The following is an 18014-nucleotide window of genomic DNA, read 5'->3' on the forward strand; positions in this document are numbered from 1 at the left end:
GGACAAGTGTCAATTCAATTCTGTCACTGTCATTCTGTGGAGTGTTGCAGCCAGTAGCAGCCAGTAGCAGCAGTTGTAACATTCTATTCTGTGCTTATAGGACCAATAGTTTAGTGTTCTACGTATGGAAGTTACCAATTTTTTATTCAAGAAGATATTGTATACCAATATTATGTGACTTACTAAAGGTTGAACTGCTTCATGCTTGCCATGGAAAGAAGTTCTGACAGTGCAGCTGACGTGACATACATCATAAAAAGACTACGTTCTGAAAAACATATAACAGTGCAAAAAGAATGGGTGGAAGCATGTATCCAATGGCTTTTAGAAGAAAATAAGGTAATAGCATTGGTTATTTCTGAGGGGGACGCAGGGGACGGGTTAATTTCTTGGTTCGGCAAGACATCAGCTGAGAAAGGCATCATTCAGCTTGGTTCGGCAAGGCATAAGCCCCCCTACCTAAAATACTACGTTGATCTTGCTTTCGAAAATTTCCGCCTTGTCTTTAAATTCTTTAGGGGCAGTCTAGAAACGCTTTATTTGCTAAACTAATTCTCTCATCTCTAGCACCTTTAGTGTCTATTCCTTTCCATGTTCCAGTGTATACTGTATAGTACTTGTGATAAATCAGACGCGGCTTGACCGGGGTTGACAGGTTTCAAAATACCGGTCAGATTTCCAGAAATTACTTATTTTATGTTTTAGTAAATATAGAGAGAAGAATGTTTATCAGTTTGATTATTATTATCAGCTCCCTTAACTTTATCAATATTAATCATTATCACTATGGATATTTCATCACTCCACCTCTGGCACAAAATTTGCATTTTTCAGTTATACGCAATTTACCAACAAAATAACATCTTGATTGCACAAACAATGTGACTTTTTGTGAAGCAATCAAGTTATTGACGGCGCTGTTTGTGTCACAGGGCTTGCTGTCAATGCAGCCAATTAGCGTCGCCAAAGGTACCTTGAAATTCAAAAGAGTTTGCAAGGTTGGGTAACAAGAAAATCCCAACCTGGTCACCCATTCATTCAAAGCTATTTTTAGCCTTCAACCTGGTCAAAAATGGCTCAAGATTGCCCAATACAAAGCTCCAAGCAGCTTCTAAAGGTTTCATCGGGTTGCAAGTAGTAGATCTTAATTGTGCAATGGAATCAAATGGTCTCCCTTTGCATTTTAGCGAAGTCGATAGAGTATGGGAAAAACAAAAAAGAAGTTTTTAAATAAAATAATAAATGCAGCAACAGATGCTAGAATCAAAACAAGGTTGTTGAAGACAAAAAGAGACCCACAAGGGCAAAGAGCCAAAGCAGCAGAAATATATGAACAGCAAATAACTTTTTTTATTGCCATTAGTTTTGCGCCTCTGGTACCCAGGGTTAATACAAGTTTCCTTTCAAAATCTGCTTTACAAAATTTGCTCATTGATATTTATATTGATATTTGCTGACAGTCACAATGAACATTCTTTCTATAGCCAAGAGAGGAGGGTAGATATTTCCGGGGGCTAAGAGACCTATAATAGACAAATATAACCCGGTTATAAATCTCTCTGGATATGCGCCTGGATAAATTTTTTTTCGGGTTCCAGTCAGACTGCATTCTCTGTGGTTTGCACGGAGAACATAAATTCTGATAAAAATTTTGCGCAAATGTGATTAATATTACCAAAATATCGGTGCAGATACTCGAATAAGCCCCTTATTTGCAAAAATGAATTTTTGGGTGGAAGCTTATTCGAGGAGGGGCTTATTTCAAAGTTTAGTATTTTTCTCAAAGGCCAACATAAAAATGACACAATTCTTCTAACAAATCTAACAAAGAAATAACAAATATTATAATTTTTTATCATCACAAAAGTTGCTTTTTGCTTTATGATTTCTTAGGTGGGGGCTTATTCGAGCGTGGGGGCTTATTCGAGCGTGGGGGCTTATTCGAGCGTGGGGGCTTATTCGAGGATTTACCGTACTGTACAGATAAGGTGTCTTCGCTTCTGTAATTTTGCCTGGTTTCCATTTTTAAAGTGAATTGCACGGATCATTTTAGAGTTTAGAATATATTTTCTGTGTATGACATAGAATGCAGTCTGGAGCTCCGGAACTTTCTATTGTGACAAGAGTGTTGCCATCCGAGAATAAGGCCCCAGAACAGCTCTTGCTTGAGAGGAGAGGGCCTTCACTCTCCCTCTCACTTCATGTTTTAAGCTGCTCTGGCCTTTTTATTTTTCAGCACTCATACACAGTGGCGGATTAACCAATACCAGGATCAAGGGCCTTAGGTATTTTAGGGCCAATTTTTGCCAAGAAAAATGATATTACATAATAACAAAGCTTTAACACCATTAACATATACTGCAAAAACTTGAAGCAGCAAGTTTAGATGTATGGCAATTACAAATTAAGATAAAATGTAACTACAAAAATGTCAAACAATATGTTTCCACCATAACATGCCTTGTATCAACATCTTTATTTTAAGCTGCAAAGTTAAAAAATAATTTTATGAATTGGAAGCAATTTCTCAGCTCGATGTTGAGAAGAGACAGGCTACCCAGTCATGGCTGACCTATAGTTTTTGCTGTTCTTTTCTCAAAATGCTTAGCAAAATCAACCATAATGAGCTTTGTATTGTGACATATCTTTGGAAAACTGCTCTTTTGGTGACTTTGAGCTGTTTCTCTATTTGCTGACTGAATGTAATTTTTTACTTGCTTCGCAGACTGAGATTTGGCCAGGGGGGGGGGTACTACACCCCTAGCACCTTCAAAGTAGCTATGGCCCTGCATGATATTGCATATTAGAATGGAACTAAAGCAGAAGATAAATTCTTATTTCTTCAAAGTCAAGTGTCACAATCACACTTCCTTTCTTGGCAATCCTGGAAGTGACTTTTTCCTATTTATCTAAGCACAACTTCATTCTTATCTCATTTTCAACTTTGTCAAGATAGAAGTCTCAGCAGTTCCTTCAGCTCCTTCTAGTGTTGTGTTTTGTGCAAAAGTGCTATCAATATCATCAGTTATAGGAGGTAGAACAGTTTAAGTTTCTTATGTTTCAATCACTTCTATTTCCTGAGGCTGGATGAACAATCTCAATCTGTTTTTGGTTGTTTGACTTCCACTTTTCTTGATTATTTGCATATCTGAAATTTTTGCACCAGCCGGAATGGATTATAAGGTATTAATGGATTATAAGGTGTTCCAATCACTTCATAAGGAATTTTTTATACCTATCAACCATTTCTTTAATTACATTTTTCATTATGTCCCTTTCTTAAACCTTATGTCAAACATGGCTTTGAAATTAAAGTACCTCTACCTTTCACTTCTTTACTTTTGCCTACTTTGTATAAATGTATGCTTCCTAGTATGATCTATTCTAACTTTGGTTTTCTTCCAATTTGAAGCTGTTCATATTTGAGATACAGTTCACACTGACAAAAGGGGTGTTGTACCAAGCCAAATTCAACCTTGCCAGATTATTATCAACATCAGATATTAATATTTCCAGGTAAAAATCTCCTCCTTAAGATGTTATCTTTTGGTCTTCTTCTAAGTATTTGTCCCAACCATCTCACTTCATTGGCCCCAGCTTCTTATCAACAGTTTTCTCCAAACCCAGCATGTTTAACAGTTTTTCTGTGTTCTTCATATTAGTCAGCTTTATCCCACAAATTTCTATCACCTTGGCTCTTTCGGCCCTTGTCAAAAATGAGAGTTCTTTTTCTCGTAGACACCATGTTTGCTTCCATATTGCACCAGCAGTAAAATCTTAGTCTCCTAAATACTGGTTAAAAATATTGGTGCTGGATTTATTGATGGAAAATGTTTTAGTGGGGTGATTTATATGTTGGTGTAAATCTTCTGCAGACAAAGATCTGGTCTCTTATTACAAGAAAGGAAGTTATCAAAATGTCAGAACACATTTTAAAAGATGCATAAAGCTCTGATCATTCCACAACCTAACGAATTCGTGATTCTCTATTATGGCAAAATTAATGTGTTGGTTCATAATCTCTTTTCATTCAATATAGCATTAAATACATTATGTTCACGAGTTTCGATAGAAGCCGGCGCTGGAGAGTTTCATTGAAATCTTAATCTTTGAACATGTTAGAGAGCGAATCAGAAAAAGAAGAAAGAATGCCAAGGGCTCCCATCGACACAATGACAAAGTGAACTTGGCGATATTTAGTTGACAGGGAGTTGATGAGAGACTTACAATTTTGACCTTTGCGGTCGCTGTTGACTTTTAAGTTGCTCTCAAATCCAACAGTTAACTCAAGAAGATAGAGAATGCTATTGTTGACAATTAAGACAAGATCAGGTGTTAATGAATCTCCTGTAATGAATGTAGGTGAAGTGAAGAGATATACGTGGGCAGATCGACGTATAGATAACATTGTGGTAAAGATGGAAATGCTTTAGCAAGACATAATAGAACCGAGTTATGCCTCCACGTATATCTACAATGCTCAGCTTGAAACGGTGTGTTGTAATGTTTCACCTGGTAGGCAGAAAGAATTGAAGAATTGATGAAATGATAAAACCCTGCGACTTTTGTTCGTGGTGGATTCTTTCTTCATGTTCATGTTGTACAGCCTTGATGACCTCCTTAGTGTTTCTATATTGGTCATATTGAATGTTAGTATAGTGGCTGATTTCTTTCCATAGAGAAGCTGTATCAACAGGAACAAGGGGATTTAAGTGAATTTCTTATGGTAGTTTGACATTGAGAGAATTCGATGGAAGGAAGGATGAGGCTGATGCCACATTTTGCTTTACGTAATATAAGAGAGCTTAGGGTTGCACTGGTTGGTAACTCTGGCCATAGTCTATTGTTATGATATTATGGTGACAGTGTTATCAAGCTTTTCCACCACCCAAGTTTTGCTGAGATCTGCAATGTTGAGGTTCCAAGAATTTTAGACAGAACGAGACGATGATGCAACATGACTTTTTTTAGGATGACAGTGGAGGCTGTGAATCTTGCCCATAAATTCGCTGACAGTGTTAAAGAATGTTGTTGATTGTCCATAGAGAAATTAAAATGTCGAGCGAGATACCTAAAAGATTTTGCAATATCCACAGGAGCGACAATGTCTCGGTTAATAATGAGTTTTGGAAGATATTGGATAGAAGATGTTGCAGTCTTCTTTATACCAAATGTTAAGCATTTGTCTATTCGGATTATCATACCCGCCCAAGTGCGCTAAAATGTGAAATGATTTAGTAGCAACTGATTTTCTTTCTCAAGACAGGTTATAACAGCTGCTTCGTCAGCAAACTGGAACCAGTGCACTGGACGTAGGGAGTTGACAGCGAATCCAAACTGGGCAAATATCTGCTGTGATATGTAGTGTATGACGGTGTTGAAGCACAGATTGAAGGTCAATAGACTGAGGCAATCCTCTTGAAGGACTCCACGGCCCACTTTAATGAAAGGAGTGTGAAATCGGTCAGTTATAATGGAAACATTTCATTTTCAATTCAACTTAAACTACAATTACAAATCTCACTATTACAAGGTAATTTGCAATTGGCTAGCCTGGTCTAACAAGAAAGAACTATAACAATCATTAAGTAAAAGGGAAAACTGAGAAAAAACAGCCAAAATTAAAAAGGATGTAATTCTAGGTTTGTCCATGGTTTATTTTTGCAACAAAATATGTAGTACGTAGTAGGGATGGCAATGTTTGAAAGTTTAGAGATGAGTTACCGTTTTTATTGTTGATCGATGGAGAAAGATTCATGCATTCATGAGTTGCACGAATTGCCGAAGATGCCAAGAGAGCTCATAGAAAGATTCACAAAAGAGACACATTTCAACTGCCGTTGTAAATCAAATTTGAGAGGAGCATATTTGCTGTGTTTTCTTGTTACTTGCATATTTGCTGTGATTTGTGTCAAGACTGGATTCGAATCCAACAGCTAGCTGTAAGATGTAAAGGTCGTTATTGTTAGTCTTCAAGAAATGATCTGGGCGAAGGTTTTCTCCAGTTATGATTGATGGTGAAAGATAACCAGGTATATCAGCGCAGGTGGTAGATTCATTGACAGCTTTTAAAGACGTAGCTATAAAGTTTAAGGTAGAGTTATGTCGCCAGGTGTATCGGCCTTGTTCCAGTTGCAGCCAACGTGAAAGAGGGTTTCTGGCAGAAAATAGAAAGAGCAGTCAGAGGTCCGCTAGCTCAAGTTCCACTTTTAAAAGTTTTTTTCTTTGTGGCAAGGGTATTGTTTAGGTACCTTGTTGTGAAATTGAAAATATTCTGAGGCATGCTACTTTGCTCCTTGGACCAAAGTTTGTTTTTGTGTGGAAGGTCCTGATTAAAAAGATGTCATGATAAAGACCCTTGGGAAGTCATGATGTTTTGCAGATGATCTGTACGCTTGTGCAGTACAGCCTTTGATGTTTCTTTTCTGTTTCTGTATATATCATATTGTACATTTGTGCTACTGTTGGTATTTTTCCATTAAAGACCAATGATATCTTCTTTGAAAGATCTGCTACAGTAAGGTTCCAAGAGATTTTAGAAAGAACAAATTTGTAATAAATAACAATAATGATAGATTTTAATTATTATTGCTGTTAGTAAATTGATTGTTATTATTAATATTGACTGCTCTTTTTATTGGAAAGAATAAATCAAAGCAGTTTCTACCAAGTTCTCCAGTGCAGCCCTATATAATATTTTTGCTGAGCCCAAAATTTGACACTATTGTTAGTATGGGGCTCTTGTGGTTTAACTGAAAAATAAAAATTCTAAAACTTCGAAACCTTGCAGCGAAGAAAATAATGAATCTTTCAGCTTTGATGCCCCCAGGCAGACCTCTTATTAACAGGCTGGGATGGAAGATCATAGAGGAATTGTAACTGACGAATCTATGATAATAGCCTTTAAATGCCTTTATAAGCTGGCTCCTCAATATCTGTATGTTCTTTTCAAGTGAAATTGGTAACTCTCAGCTTAAACCCTTGGTATTACAGCTAACGATTTTATTTCTTATACTTGTTTTGATATTGCCATTGTCATAAAAATGAGTTAGAGTTCTTCTTTTCTTCCAACAAGCCTCCGCCTGACCACTCATTCGCCAAAGTAGTTTAACCAAGCATTCACCCGAGTAATTTTGCGCTCCCGTATGATTCTGCAAATAGCCTTAGATCAGTCTTTTCATTAATACTGTGGTTTAATACAGCTGTGGCTGTCATTATACCAGCACATCCAATCTGGCTATTAGTATGTAAACTTTCTTTGGCGTAAGGTCAAAATGAAATTGTCTTGTTGCGTTCTTTTCACTGCAAGTTTCATTCTTCTTCCTTGGATTGATGATTTTTTCACTTCCCCTTAACTCTTTCTAGTTTGCATAGAGAATAAGCATGACAAGACCGGTTGCAAAGCCGGGTGTACGTTTTAAATTATGGTAACACTTTGAATTTCAGAATGAAGTTTTATCAGCAGAAAACATTTATAACTTGGTCTATGAGCAATGGTTGATGTCCGATCTGCGTGTTATCAGTGAAGCGTCTTTACCAAACAGTCTCTCATCACTGGAAGGAGAAAAAACATTGAGCGGCGTTTACAAACTACAGGTAACAAAATTACTTTTTGATACTACTAAATTTGAAGATTGCATGGAAAAGCGGAAGCATTGCATCATCAGAATTTTAACTTCTTTGTGTATTTTCTGTGCTCTTTACCTAAAGGAATAAAGGCTCTTAATTCACGGGTTGGTGTTTAGTTTGAGGTGGCAATTGGTTGCGTTGATTTCATTGCTGCAACTAGCTGTACAATGGTTGGTTGAAATTGCGATAAATATATGTTGCAAATGTTATTGGGTACCATAAATGCTCTAGCTTGCGTGCAAACTTTACTTTCTGTTGCAAAGGAGAGCCAGGCTATAAATCCTCAAATTTGCCTCCCCTCAAATAAGCCCTCACCCTATCATGCCAATTCTTCAATGAATTACCATCATCGTTAGATCATTTTGTAGCCAGGCACCTTGGAGCGTTGACAAATACGCATGCAAAATGAAAAAAGTCATAATGATTATTGTAAGACAGATATTCTGATACACCACACTGCAAATAACAGTAATACATTTATGTTCTGCCATGCATGAATTTCCATACAACTTCAATTTGAATTTTGCTTTTGCCTGTTTTTTTTTCAGGTCAATGTTGCGATCAATAGTAGTACTTCTATGTATTCTCAGATGAGAAAAATCGAAAGACTAGAAGGAGATGAAGATGTGTTAAGGGAAAAAATTAATCAAGAAGAAAAAATTTGCAGTGATGGGAAACAGACTGAGGTTGAAAGGCCTTGCTTTTGTTGGCTTGAAGCTTTTGATATACGCCAATTGGGCTCAATAGGTATTTCAGAGGGTTTAAAATCTTTAACCGACAGGTTTCTCGTAACAGAAGCCATTTAAACTACCACAGCTTTAATCTTTTAGAGTGAGGAGCAAGGAATTTATTTTTCAGTGTTCATTGAAAGTTCTCTACATTATATGTCTATCCTCAAGGATTTCATGTACATGCCTAACAACAGTCAGCTCTTTTGATTGCAAACGTTTTTGTAAATTTTATTATACAGCAACTTTTATATTTCATGAACTTTTGTGGAGGATAACCACTTAGAATTTAAGAGGGGGGAGGGACAACTCTTAAAAGATGTATATTACTAGCTGTATTTTAGCAGGTGTCTTTTCCTTTTAAGGTTCCTCGTCGTCATAAAATCTATATGCAGGGCAATACAGAATGATAACGCAGGATTTGTAAGACAAAGTTATCTAAGAAACAGGTTGCTCAAAACTTAATGTGTTTAAACCAGTTAAAAGTCAGCATTGTGTATTTATCTGTTTCTTAGTTCCCCAATGTTTGTCGCCATATTTTTAGACTGTATTCATTTAGCAAATAAAGTAGTCAAATCATCCTAAATCATGGTTCTATTGCCCTGTTTTCTTTTTAATTGGTTTGTTTATCTTACCTGAATGAAAGTGCCAGCTTGATATAGCTGTCTGCAAATATATTTAGGACACTGTTAATGTCCTGAATAGATTTTTGATATTTTTTTAATTTTTTTGTTTATAGTTGAGACAAACATCCAGAATGCTATTCTTTGAATTAACTGATGGGTTGCAAGTCGTCAATGCGATTGAATACAGCTACTTACCATTTTTCAACGACAATATTACCCCTGGTTTAAAGGTGATTTTTCGTAAGCTGTTTTTTTAAAGCCATCTTGTTCCAAGATAGTTTTGAATCCTTCTTTATTTCTATGAAACGTTTGCTCAATTTGTCTGATTGTCGCATGTGCTCAGTTTTGCTACCCATGGCGAATAGCCAACCCCTCTAATTACATCACATGGGTTTGCATGCACAACGCATTGTTGGTTTTATAGTGACTCGTCGCCGTTGTACCGCTGTTTTCACTGTTCAATTGACTCTTAACTGCGCAAAATGCTTCAAAACGAAGCTTTTAAACTTTGAAGCCACAACCCTAGTTTTTGTAACTCTTCCGAGATCCAGGAAGATGGACACATCTCAAGGTGGCCTGGGTAAGAATGGCGCATTACGCGGAGGACCAACGTTTGTGAAATACCAAGCCTCATCAACCAAGATAGACTGGCAAAAATCTGTTCGTTTCTTCCATTCATTACTTCGTTAAAAGGTTTGTTATTGATAGGAAACGTATTAGTGATTGAGTACTTTTCCCGGAAAACCCATTGCCCCATTGCTCCATTGCCACATTGCCATCATGAATACAGGTTGCGGAAAGAGTGCCGAGGTTGTTTTAAATTTTCCTGCGGATAAAATGGATCCATCTTTTTCTTAATTGCTGTTTCTCGTCGCTTTTACCAGATGAAATGGCATTAAACGAAATAATTTTGTTCTTTTTACTGTTGTGAAACAGTTTAGCACGCAGCAAGTAATACCTCCAGTTTTTCTTTCAGTGTTAAGTTCATCAATTTTCTCAACACTTATTGACGATTTTTGTTATTGATGATTCCAACTTCAATAGCTTCGTTTGCTGCATTCCCTTCCAAAATTTTTCGAGAAATGTTGTAGAATTATTTGAATATATGGCCGAAATGCTTTGCAAAGGCGATGCAAATCGGATCGATGACTGCAAAATTTGGAAGAAAGAACTTTATTCATGATTTGCCTATCTCCGATTCGCCTACTTTTATCACAAATTACTTTAATTGTTTAAATAATTGAAAATGGTTAACCCATTTCAGATAGAGCTGAAAGGACCAGTCGTCTGCAGAGATGGCCTATTGCTTCTCTGTCCTGAAAACATTCACATTCTTGGAGGAAGTGCAGAAGATCTTAGACACGAATACGATTTAATGAAAATTTTTCAAAATATGTTGTAAGTGTTTCAGTCGTTCTTCTCAATGTGTTTTTCCAATCTTTTCATTGAAATAATGATATCACAGGAAGAATATAGTTTGTCTCAAAACCGTTCTCTAGCCCCAAATCATGATAGAAAATGTGTATGGACAATAGCATAACTTGCTCTTTCTAAATCTATGCTCTTTCTGCATGTAATTAATGGCAGTGTTAAATTGTAGTTCTTTCCATAGGTCCTCCAATGAAAGAATGCTTGGAGATCAGGTTCGTAAGGGGAACAATAGAAAGCCTGATACAGCCTCTTTGGATATCGAACACCCTTCTGCACTGAAACAAGAACGTTTACGCAAAGGTGATTTCACAGCTTTATTGAAAGCAGTCAACATTAAAAGAAATTGCCATCGGCTTTGATTCAACAATAAATGAAAGGTAGGAACATTGCAGAAACGAAGAGAAACAATCCAATGTAATTTAAATAAATGCAACAAATATCAACAACCAAAATTGTAAAATTTTGTGGTTCTTTATATTGGTTTTGTTCATTTATTTACTTTTTTTTCGATTGCTGCTCATCGTTTTGCAGTGTTCTTGCCTATCAGTTATTGTCTGAATCTTTGATCGCAAGATTTACAGAGTCCGATAGGGCCTTATCAAGCGTCCCTACCTTCAGGCAAATTCGATCTAACACATTGCCAAATGCAGAAAATGAAAGTTTATGAAATAGTCAAAAAGTAGAGAAAAAAATACCTTGTTGATGATGAATATCTTATGTATTTCCATGTAATGTCATATATCTGATATTTTTCTATGTAATTTCCTATCTCTATGTAAAGTCTTTAATGATATTTAGGATTTCGTTGGAAACATATTAAGCGTTGTGTACATTACCTTCAATCACTATGGCAATTTCCTTTTATTCAAAAAAGTTTCTAAGCAAGCACATGTTTACTCACATATGTACATTAAATCCCTTCAAAGAGGAATTGTCACCTTTTTAAGATACAACATTTGTCGGGTCTTCTGTTCATTGAAATTTGTGTTATTTTAAATCTGTTGCAAATTCTTTAACATAAAAACGTCAGGTCATATTTTAAGCGTTTTACCAAATTCAAAGTGAATATTTTGCAATAAAGCTGCCAAATTTTTCATGTTTGAAAGTGGCAAATTTAAGTAGATTAAGGAAAATGCAGTTTCTCGACTTGTAACAGCTACATTCTTTTCTTTGAAGAACAAAAGTTTCTCGATGTTAATTCCAAATGTGCTTATCCTGACGATGACGTCATCTTGGATATGGAGGATGATTTCATATTCGATGCAGAAATCGGCCCAGCTAATGTTATTGAAGCTGTTTTTCCAGAAGACGAAGCGGCCTCTGATGCAGTCTGTTTGGAGGCCATAGATTCTATTGTTGGTCCGTCTACGTCATTAGCTAGCTGTCCTAATCAAAGTGCCACCTTGAAGTGTCGCTCAAATTGTATGTTACGTTGGCTTTTAAATAACTACCTGTATTCTGCGTGACCTGTTGTTTGATTGTATCGGTTTTTTGCATTCTTGTTAAAAGAAAGTTGTTGAAATCTTCCAAGGGTACTATTTGATATTTTAGGTCAAAGCAAAACGGAAAGCGAAGAATTGTTTTTGCTAGATTTTATCACAAGAGCATCTATCAAGAAACACTGTATAAAGGTAATTTAGTCACTACGTTTGCGTGTTGTTTCCTTAATAGAAGCTTTTGGAATTTAGAATTCCAATATTGGACCAAAATGAGGAAACATTGGACAACATACTGCAAGAAACTGTATCAAAATCTTACGTCTTTTCTAATATGCAACTGTCCTTTTTATCTGAAGGCCTACATCGTCACACTGCTTTCGAAACTAGATATACAGAAGACGTCTTCTAGCCTTTCTGTTTGCATCGACGATGGTTCTGCCACCGTGAGTGCACTTCTGTCAAACCAGGTATCGTATTTTTGCGAGTTGTTACCATAATAAACCAGTGATCTTCTTTTAAAGTCGGCACATGCTCCTTGATTCTGCCGTATGACTTTTTCTTTCATTGTTTCTTTTTACATTTTGCAGGTAATTGAAAAGGAGTTAGGCTTCACATCGTCTTCGATACGGGTAATGCAATGTTTCAAATTTTTGACTTAAAATTCGGATGCAGCTAGGATCCCGTTTAAACTACAGAAAAAAGAACGTAACTCTGTGCCTGAAAAAGCGACGATAGGCCTTGCGTTTACACTAGGAATCTTGGTTCCGTGCTATTTTGGAAATGGTTTCGGTCTTCTTTGGTTTCACTAAAATGCGAAACTCTATGGTTCCCTTCCCAAATCGTGCTTGCTTTTTCTAGTGTAAACGGTCAGGAACGGAACTTTTGGTTACGATTGAAAACGGGGCCTAATCTAGGGTTGGGTTGAGGCTTTCTGAAAATGTCATTGCCGTGCTACTGCGCATGATTCACATGGAAGTTCCGTTTTTTTACTCAAGTGTAAACGGGCTCAAATTTGGATCAGTATCTTTTTGCTTCAATACAAAGCGATGGAAAAAAGGTATAGTGCCCAAACAAGAACGGAAGCAAGGAGCCCCGTTCTTTCTGTAGTGTAAACGGATCTAATTCAATGTAAAAGGGGAAAACCATTCAATCTTTTAATTTTTTTTGCATTGCTTGTTTTTGTGATTCTGACTGGGTAGGACGTGCAACCCTGGACCCCGGTTGTGACTTTTCTATAAGTACGCGGTACTGAGTACTAAAAGCTTTAATAAGCTCAGAAGACTCATTAAATTTCAATTTTCTAGAGGAGGGCTAAAAAGATAGGGGGGGGGGTTAATTTAGAAAAGTCAATATGAATAAGTGACTTTTTGGCTTATATTCCTATGATTGTATCATTAAATCTCAAAGAAATTAACAAAATCAGACTACAACTATATCTTCATCTTGATCTTTGTCAATCTTTGAAATTAAGAGTATCCTCAAGATTGATTTCACTTTCTGGAATTGATTCGAAATTGTCGATGTTAATATCCTCCTTTATTGGGGATACGAACGGCCAAAGTTTGAAATGCAAACGAGACTTTTGAAAAATGTATTGATGGAACATGCGCAGTAAGGTTCGGGAGTGCCAGCGTTTTGGAGGGAAAGTTTGTGAAACTTCTATCTCAACGCAAAGGGAACCGAGGAGCGATTCTAAGCGAGCTAGGCATCAATATTCAACAGACGAGCAAAAGAAAAAAGTTTAAGTTGACCATAAACTTTTACAATTGTTCTCTGTGCCAGGATGCTGTCAGTCTGCATTAGGCCTATATCGCAGCTACGCGTAACAACCAGAATCGCAAATTATCACGAGGAAAAAATCACTCCGTGGAAATCGGATGCACCTTTGGTTGAAAATCCCATTTGTTTTGTTTTGTTTTTGAAAGCCCCTGAAAATCCGTTTTCTTTCTTGGAAATCTCGCACTTCAAATTCTGATGATAATGCCCCTTCTCTGTTATCTATTTTTATTTGTTTGAAACAACTGCTTTGCTGCAAATTGCATAAAAGCAAGAACCTTTGTAAAAACGGTATCCAGATTGAAATATCTTAAATTTTGTGCTTTAAAGGACCCTGAGTCCCACATACAGCTAACAACCTAATAAATTTTTTATATTGGGCAGGACTACTTGGAGTTGTTGCACAAAATTGTTGCTTATGTCTTTTTCTAAATAAACTCCTCATGTCAAGAAGCAAAGGTCTTATGCCAATGGCAAGTTCTTACAATTTATTTAAAAGAAACATCAATTTGGTTACTATTTTTTTTACAAAGTATGTCCATAAAGGAACCCAATGTTTGTTATTTGTAATGAAAGGGAAACCCCAGTTGTTTGCCAATTACACCAAGTACAAAGTAGGTATTTAACAAAATTTCAGAAAAATATTTTGCTGTATCAATGAAAAAAACAAATGAACTTAGAAAGTTACCATGGGATGCATGTCTACAACTGTCAGGGTATATTTTGCATTGGTCAAAGTATTTATAATTAATTTGATTTCCAACAGCAGTGTATATTTTGATTTTGTTGATTCAATGCATTCTTTTATAATTTATTAATTTGATTCTATAAATAATTTGATTCAACATTGATCATTCATCACTGCATAACAGTCTTTTATAACTACAGCATTGACTGCATCATAACTACAGTTTACACAAGTAGTGTATTTTCAATAATACTCTACTACATTTCCTTTAGAACTATTTGCTGAATGGAAAGTAACACTACAGGCAGCTCCCCTCCCCCCATTATGAATTTGTTCACCAACACTGTAACTCCAGTTCAAAATATGAAAGACAGAAGGCTTCATTCAAATGCAGAAAGATAAAAGAGGAAGTCTGTCACTCTCTCTGCTATTTAGAAGGGCTGCATGCTTTAAGTTAAGCAATTTTTGTAAGCTCAGCTGTCAAAAGATAGTGCTTAAAATGCTATAGGTTACCTCATAAGAACCAATAAATTATGTTTCTATTACTTGAATATTCCTTCACTTTCCCTAATAAATCAAGAACATATGGCATTCACTGGAGTTATCTGATTGACCATTTCTCATTTTTGCAGATGTGTGGGCATGATTTAAAGGGGATGCTTGTTTAACTGTGAACACCTTAAAGTGGTCTGTCCACCCTTAAGTTTCCCATTTTGATAACTAAAGTAATCTTTCACTGTTCTGTTCAGTGACTTGCAAGTTAAAGAAAAGTTTTTAATTCAAATACATTCAGCCATTTTTAAATTAAGAAATAATATTTGGTTGATCCAACCCCACCAAAAACTTTTTTATTCTAAGGGGTCATTATTTAAGATAGGCAAAGGGATTTCTTAGGATGAGGAAAACATAGTTTCAGAATTCTGTTAATCTTAATGTTACACTTCCTTTTTTAAAAGTCACAAATAACCTTATCAAAAATATGACTCCATTTAGACCAGTCTATGATATGTTTAAATGAGTTGTTTCTCATTTTCCTTGCCAGTTGTTTTAAATTGGCATGTTTCAAACAACCAAGAACACTATGCAAATTTTAAATTATTTTAGAATTTAGATAATAAAGTAAACTGGCTAATTTGTGCGTCAGCGACAGAAATTAGGGGGGATAAATCTAGAAATGAAGAATGTGAATACTTTCCCTTTCTTCACAATCAAAGACTTACAGCAGTGGGGGTAAATTTGAATATCTCCACTGCAAGCAGGGGGTGTTACAGGGCCTCTGACGAAGGGGGCCTTTGGGGGAACCCCCACTCATTAGGGAAAGAATAAAGCTTTTTGAAAGATCTTTTGTTATGATTGTTAAAATCTTCCTTGCCCCCCTCTTTCCAACCTGTGTCGGAGCCCATGCGTTATCTGGTTTCCTACGGATTTGTTGGTCGTAATTGGGCTTAGATAACCGAAAATATTAATATAAAGGCTTTGGTTGACATGGAAGCTCTGCTCAATGATGCAATTTCATTTATGTTGCTAGGCCCAGTCATAAAATATTTTTCCGTTCAAGATTGTGTATAGCCAAAATAGTTCCCAAATTTACAGTGATAATACCCGATGTCCATTTTATTTAATTCGCAGTCCTCATTATAACAATGCTTTCAAAGACTTCTTGATAGATAAACATAACAGAACAATTCTGCTATGCACCCGGAACCCCGCCATGACAATTCCTTCGGTTCATAATAAATCCAGCTACAAACACAAGACTAATTTCCTGTGTGCTGTAGCCTAATTTTGCTAAGAGGGCCACTCCATCTAGGCCTCTACAAGAAAGGTACTTTATAAACAACAACAGAATGATAAAACATCGTGCAACTCCAGTTTCATCCAAGCGAGTGAAGCTGCGAGAGCGAGATATGAAACCAGTATTTCGCGGCAAAATGGAAGCAACTGCGCATGCTCTATTAATACACTTTTCTCTGATTGGATTTAAACTTTGAGCCACAAACAAAAGGAAAGACAATAGCTGTTTCAGCTCGTATCCCCAACAATCCTGCCCTTTAAGATCAAGTAAATTCCTACAAGGACAATGCTTAATGCATATGATCCGATCGTCCTTAGGACCATGATAGGAGATATAAAAAAAGAACATGATTATTTATGCCTAAATATTTGTTTTTTTATTTCATATCACTTCAGGTGTGTGATATTGGAAGAGGGGGGGGGGGGGGGGGTTAAAAAGGGAGAATGGGCTAAAAAGAGAGGGGGCTTTTTGCGAATTTTTTAATTGAGGGGGTCTATTAAATAGGGGTTAATGGAGAGAGGGGCTTAGTAAAGCTTTTATAGTATACCGGTCATGTGCACGCGTTTTTTGATTTGCCTATTCCGATTCACAACTGGGTCTATATTTTTCATCTTATCTTTGACCCTGATTCTGACATTTTATCTTCTGCATTGAGGAGTGTCAGACAAACGACTTTCAGTATGTTGTCAAATGTTTGCTAATTTCAAAGCCACTTCCTTTTGTCTTAAATTCAATGACTGAATGTAAATTTTTCAGGAAATTTCAGAAAAATCTACAGGTATACCTGAATCTATGAAAAAGGTTGGTTTTTATTTGACAAAATGTTGTTTTTTGTGGATACTGCCTAAATTAGGGTTAAATACTTATAAAATGATATATGGTATTGTTTGGACTTAATTGGCCGGGTGCTGTGAAAGGGCGCAGCTTCCCTTTTACGAATTCGGATTTTTCTGTGACTAAAGGTAGCTCCTGTGGATGTACTGTTCATAAGATTGGTCCATTTTAATTAACTGTGTACAAAGTTTAAATAAGTAAACAGTTTATTAAGTTTCTTTTCATCGATTCATTGCTTTAAAAGTTCTGTTGAATGCACTTTTTATCAAATCAATTCCTGTCAATGCATTTTAATTGTTACTTTTAGTAGTTAGAAGAATTTTTTTCAATATCTCTATAAAAGCTATTTTTCACATATGTAATGCAATATTTCTTGAAATTTTCCTGTCTAGGAGTTAGTTCACTGTCAGCAGCGATTAGCAAATTCGCGATGGAAGATGCATGTTGTTAAAACAGATGCGCAGAAGTTGACTATTACAGACATGACTGAGTGGCCTGCCGTGGAATAGAAATTTGCTGCTGTTGTTCCAATGTCGTTATTTTTTCTTTGTGTGTTAAGGAAAACAAGCATACTTTCGTAAGGTCCTCGTTGCATACCAGAAATTCTGTGAACTATCGACTTAATCTCAGGTCACGTAACTTGAGTCACGTAAGGAGGATTATTAAATGAATTCTGCTATTAGAATTCAGTTAATTGTGTTAGTCAGTTGGCCAAGAATCCTATTCGAAAACAGTTGTAAGTAGAGAATGTCAGTTAGTGGTATTTCAAAATAAAGCTAGACCCACAGTCCTCTTGATAGAGTCAGATGAATACAGTATGATGATTAAACTTCTTTATTCTACAGGCCTACAAAAACCGCCAAATTCTTTCGAAATTATTTCACTCAAAAAACTAGCTTATTTGCTTCATTTTGATTGAGTAAAGCAAAAGATTAACTTGGTTCTGGTTTTTTTGAACAGGCAAATTTTCGATAAAAAATTGAAGCTATAGGCTCACAAAGATCACCAAATTTTTTAAAATTTATTTTCACACAAAACTAATTTAGTTTTGGAAACAGCGTCGGTTTT

General features: G+C 36.2%; 1 protein-coding gene across 2 annotated transcripts; it reads left to right on the top strand.

The window, feature by feature from the left end:
- Positions 1–14: 14 nt before the first annotated feature.
- On the top strand, positions 15–17767 carry LOC135692686 (uncharacterized). 2 transcript variants are annotated; one of them, XM_065210933.2, is made up of 12 exons: positions 15–339; positions 7447–7596; positions 8178–8315; positions 9097–9213; positions 10248–10381; positions 10596–10714; positions 11591–11836; positions 11966–12045; positions 12210–12320; positions 12441–12482; positions 16869–16913; positions 17339–17767. In XM_065210933.2, the coding sequence occupies exons 1-12, from the start codon at positions 202–204 to the stop codon at positions 17453–17455; spliced, it is 1437 nt and encodes a 478-aa protein (XP_065067005.2). In that variant the 5' UTR covers positions 15–201; the 3' UTR covers positions 17456–17767. The 2 variants fall into 2 exon arrangements, with proteins under 2 accessions (XP_065067005.2, XP_065067006.2); XM_065210934.2 differs by lacking the exon at positions 15–339 and adding an exon at positions 351–3516.
- Positions 17768–18014: the final 247 nt, after the last annotated feature.

The sequence above is a fragment of the Rhopilema esculentum genome, chromosome 3, assembly GCF_057945365.1.
Source record: "Rhopilema esculentum isolate cy_ngs chromosome 3, ASM5794536v1, whole genome shotgun sequence".
Taxonomy (NCBI): Eukaryota; Metazoa; Cnidaria; class Scyphozoa; order Rhizostomeae; family Rhizostomatidae; genus Rhopilema; species Rhopilema esculentum.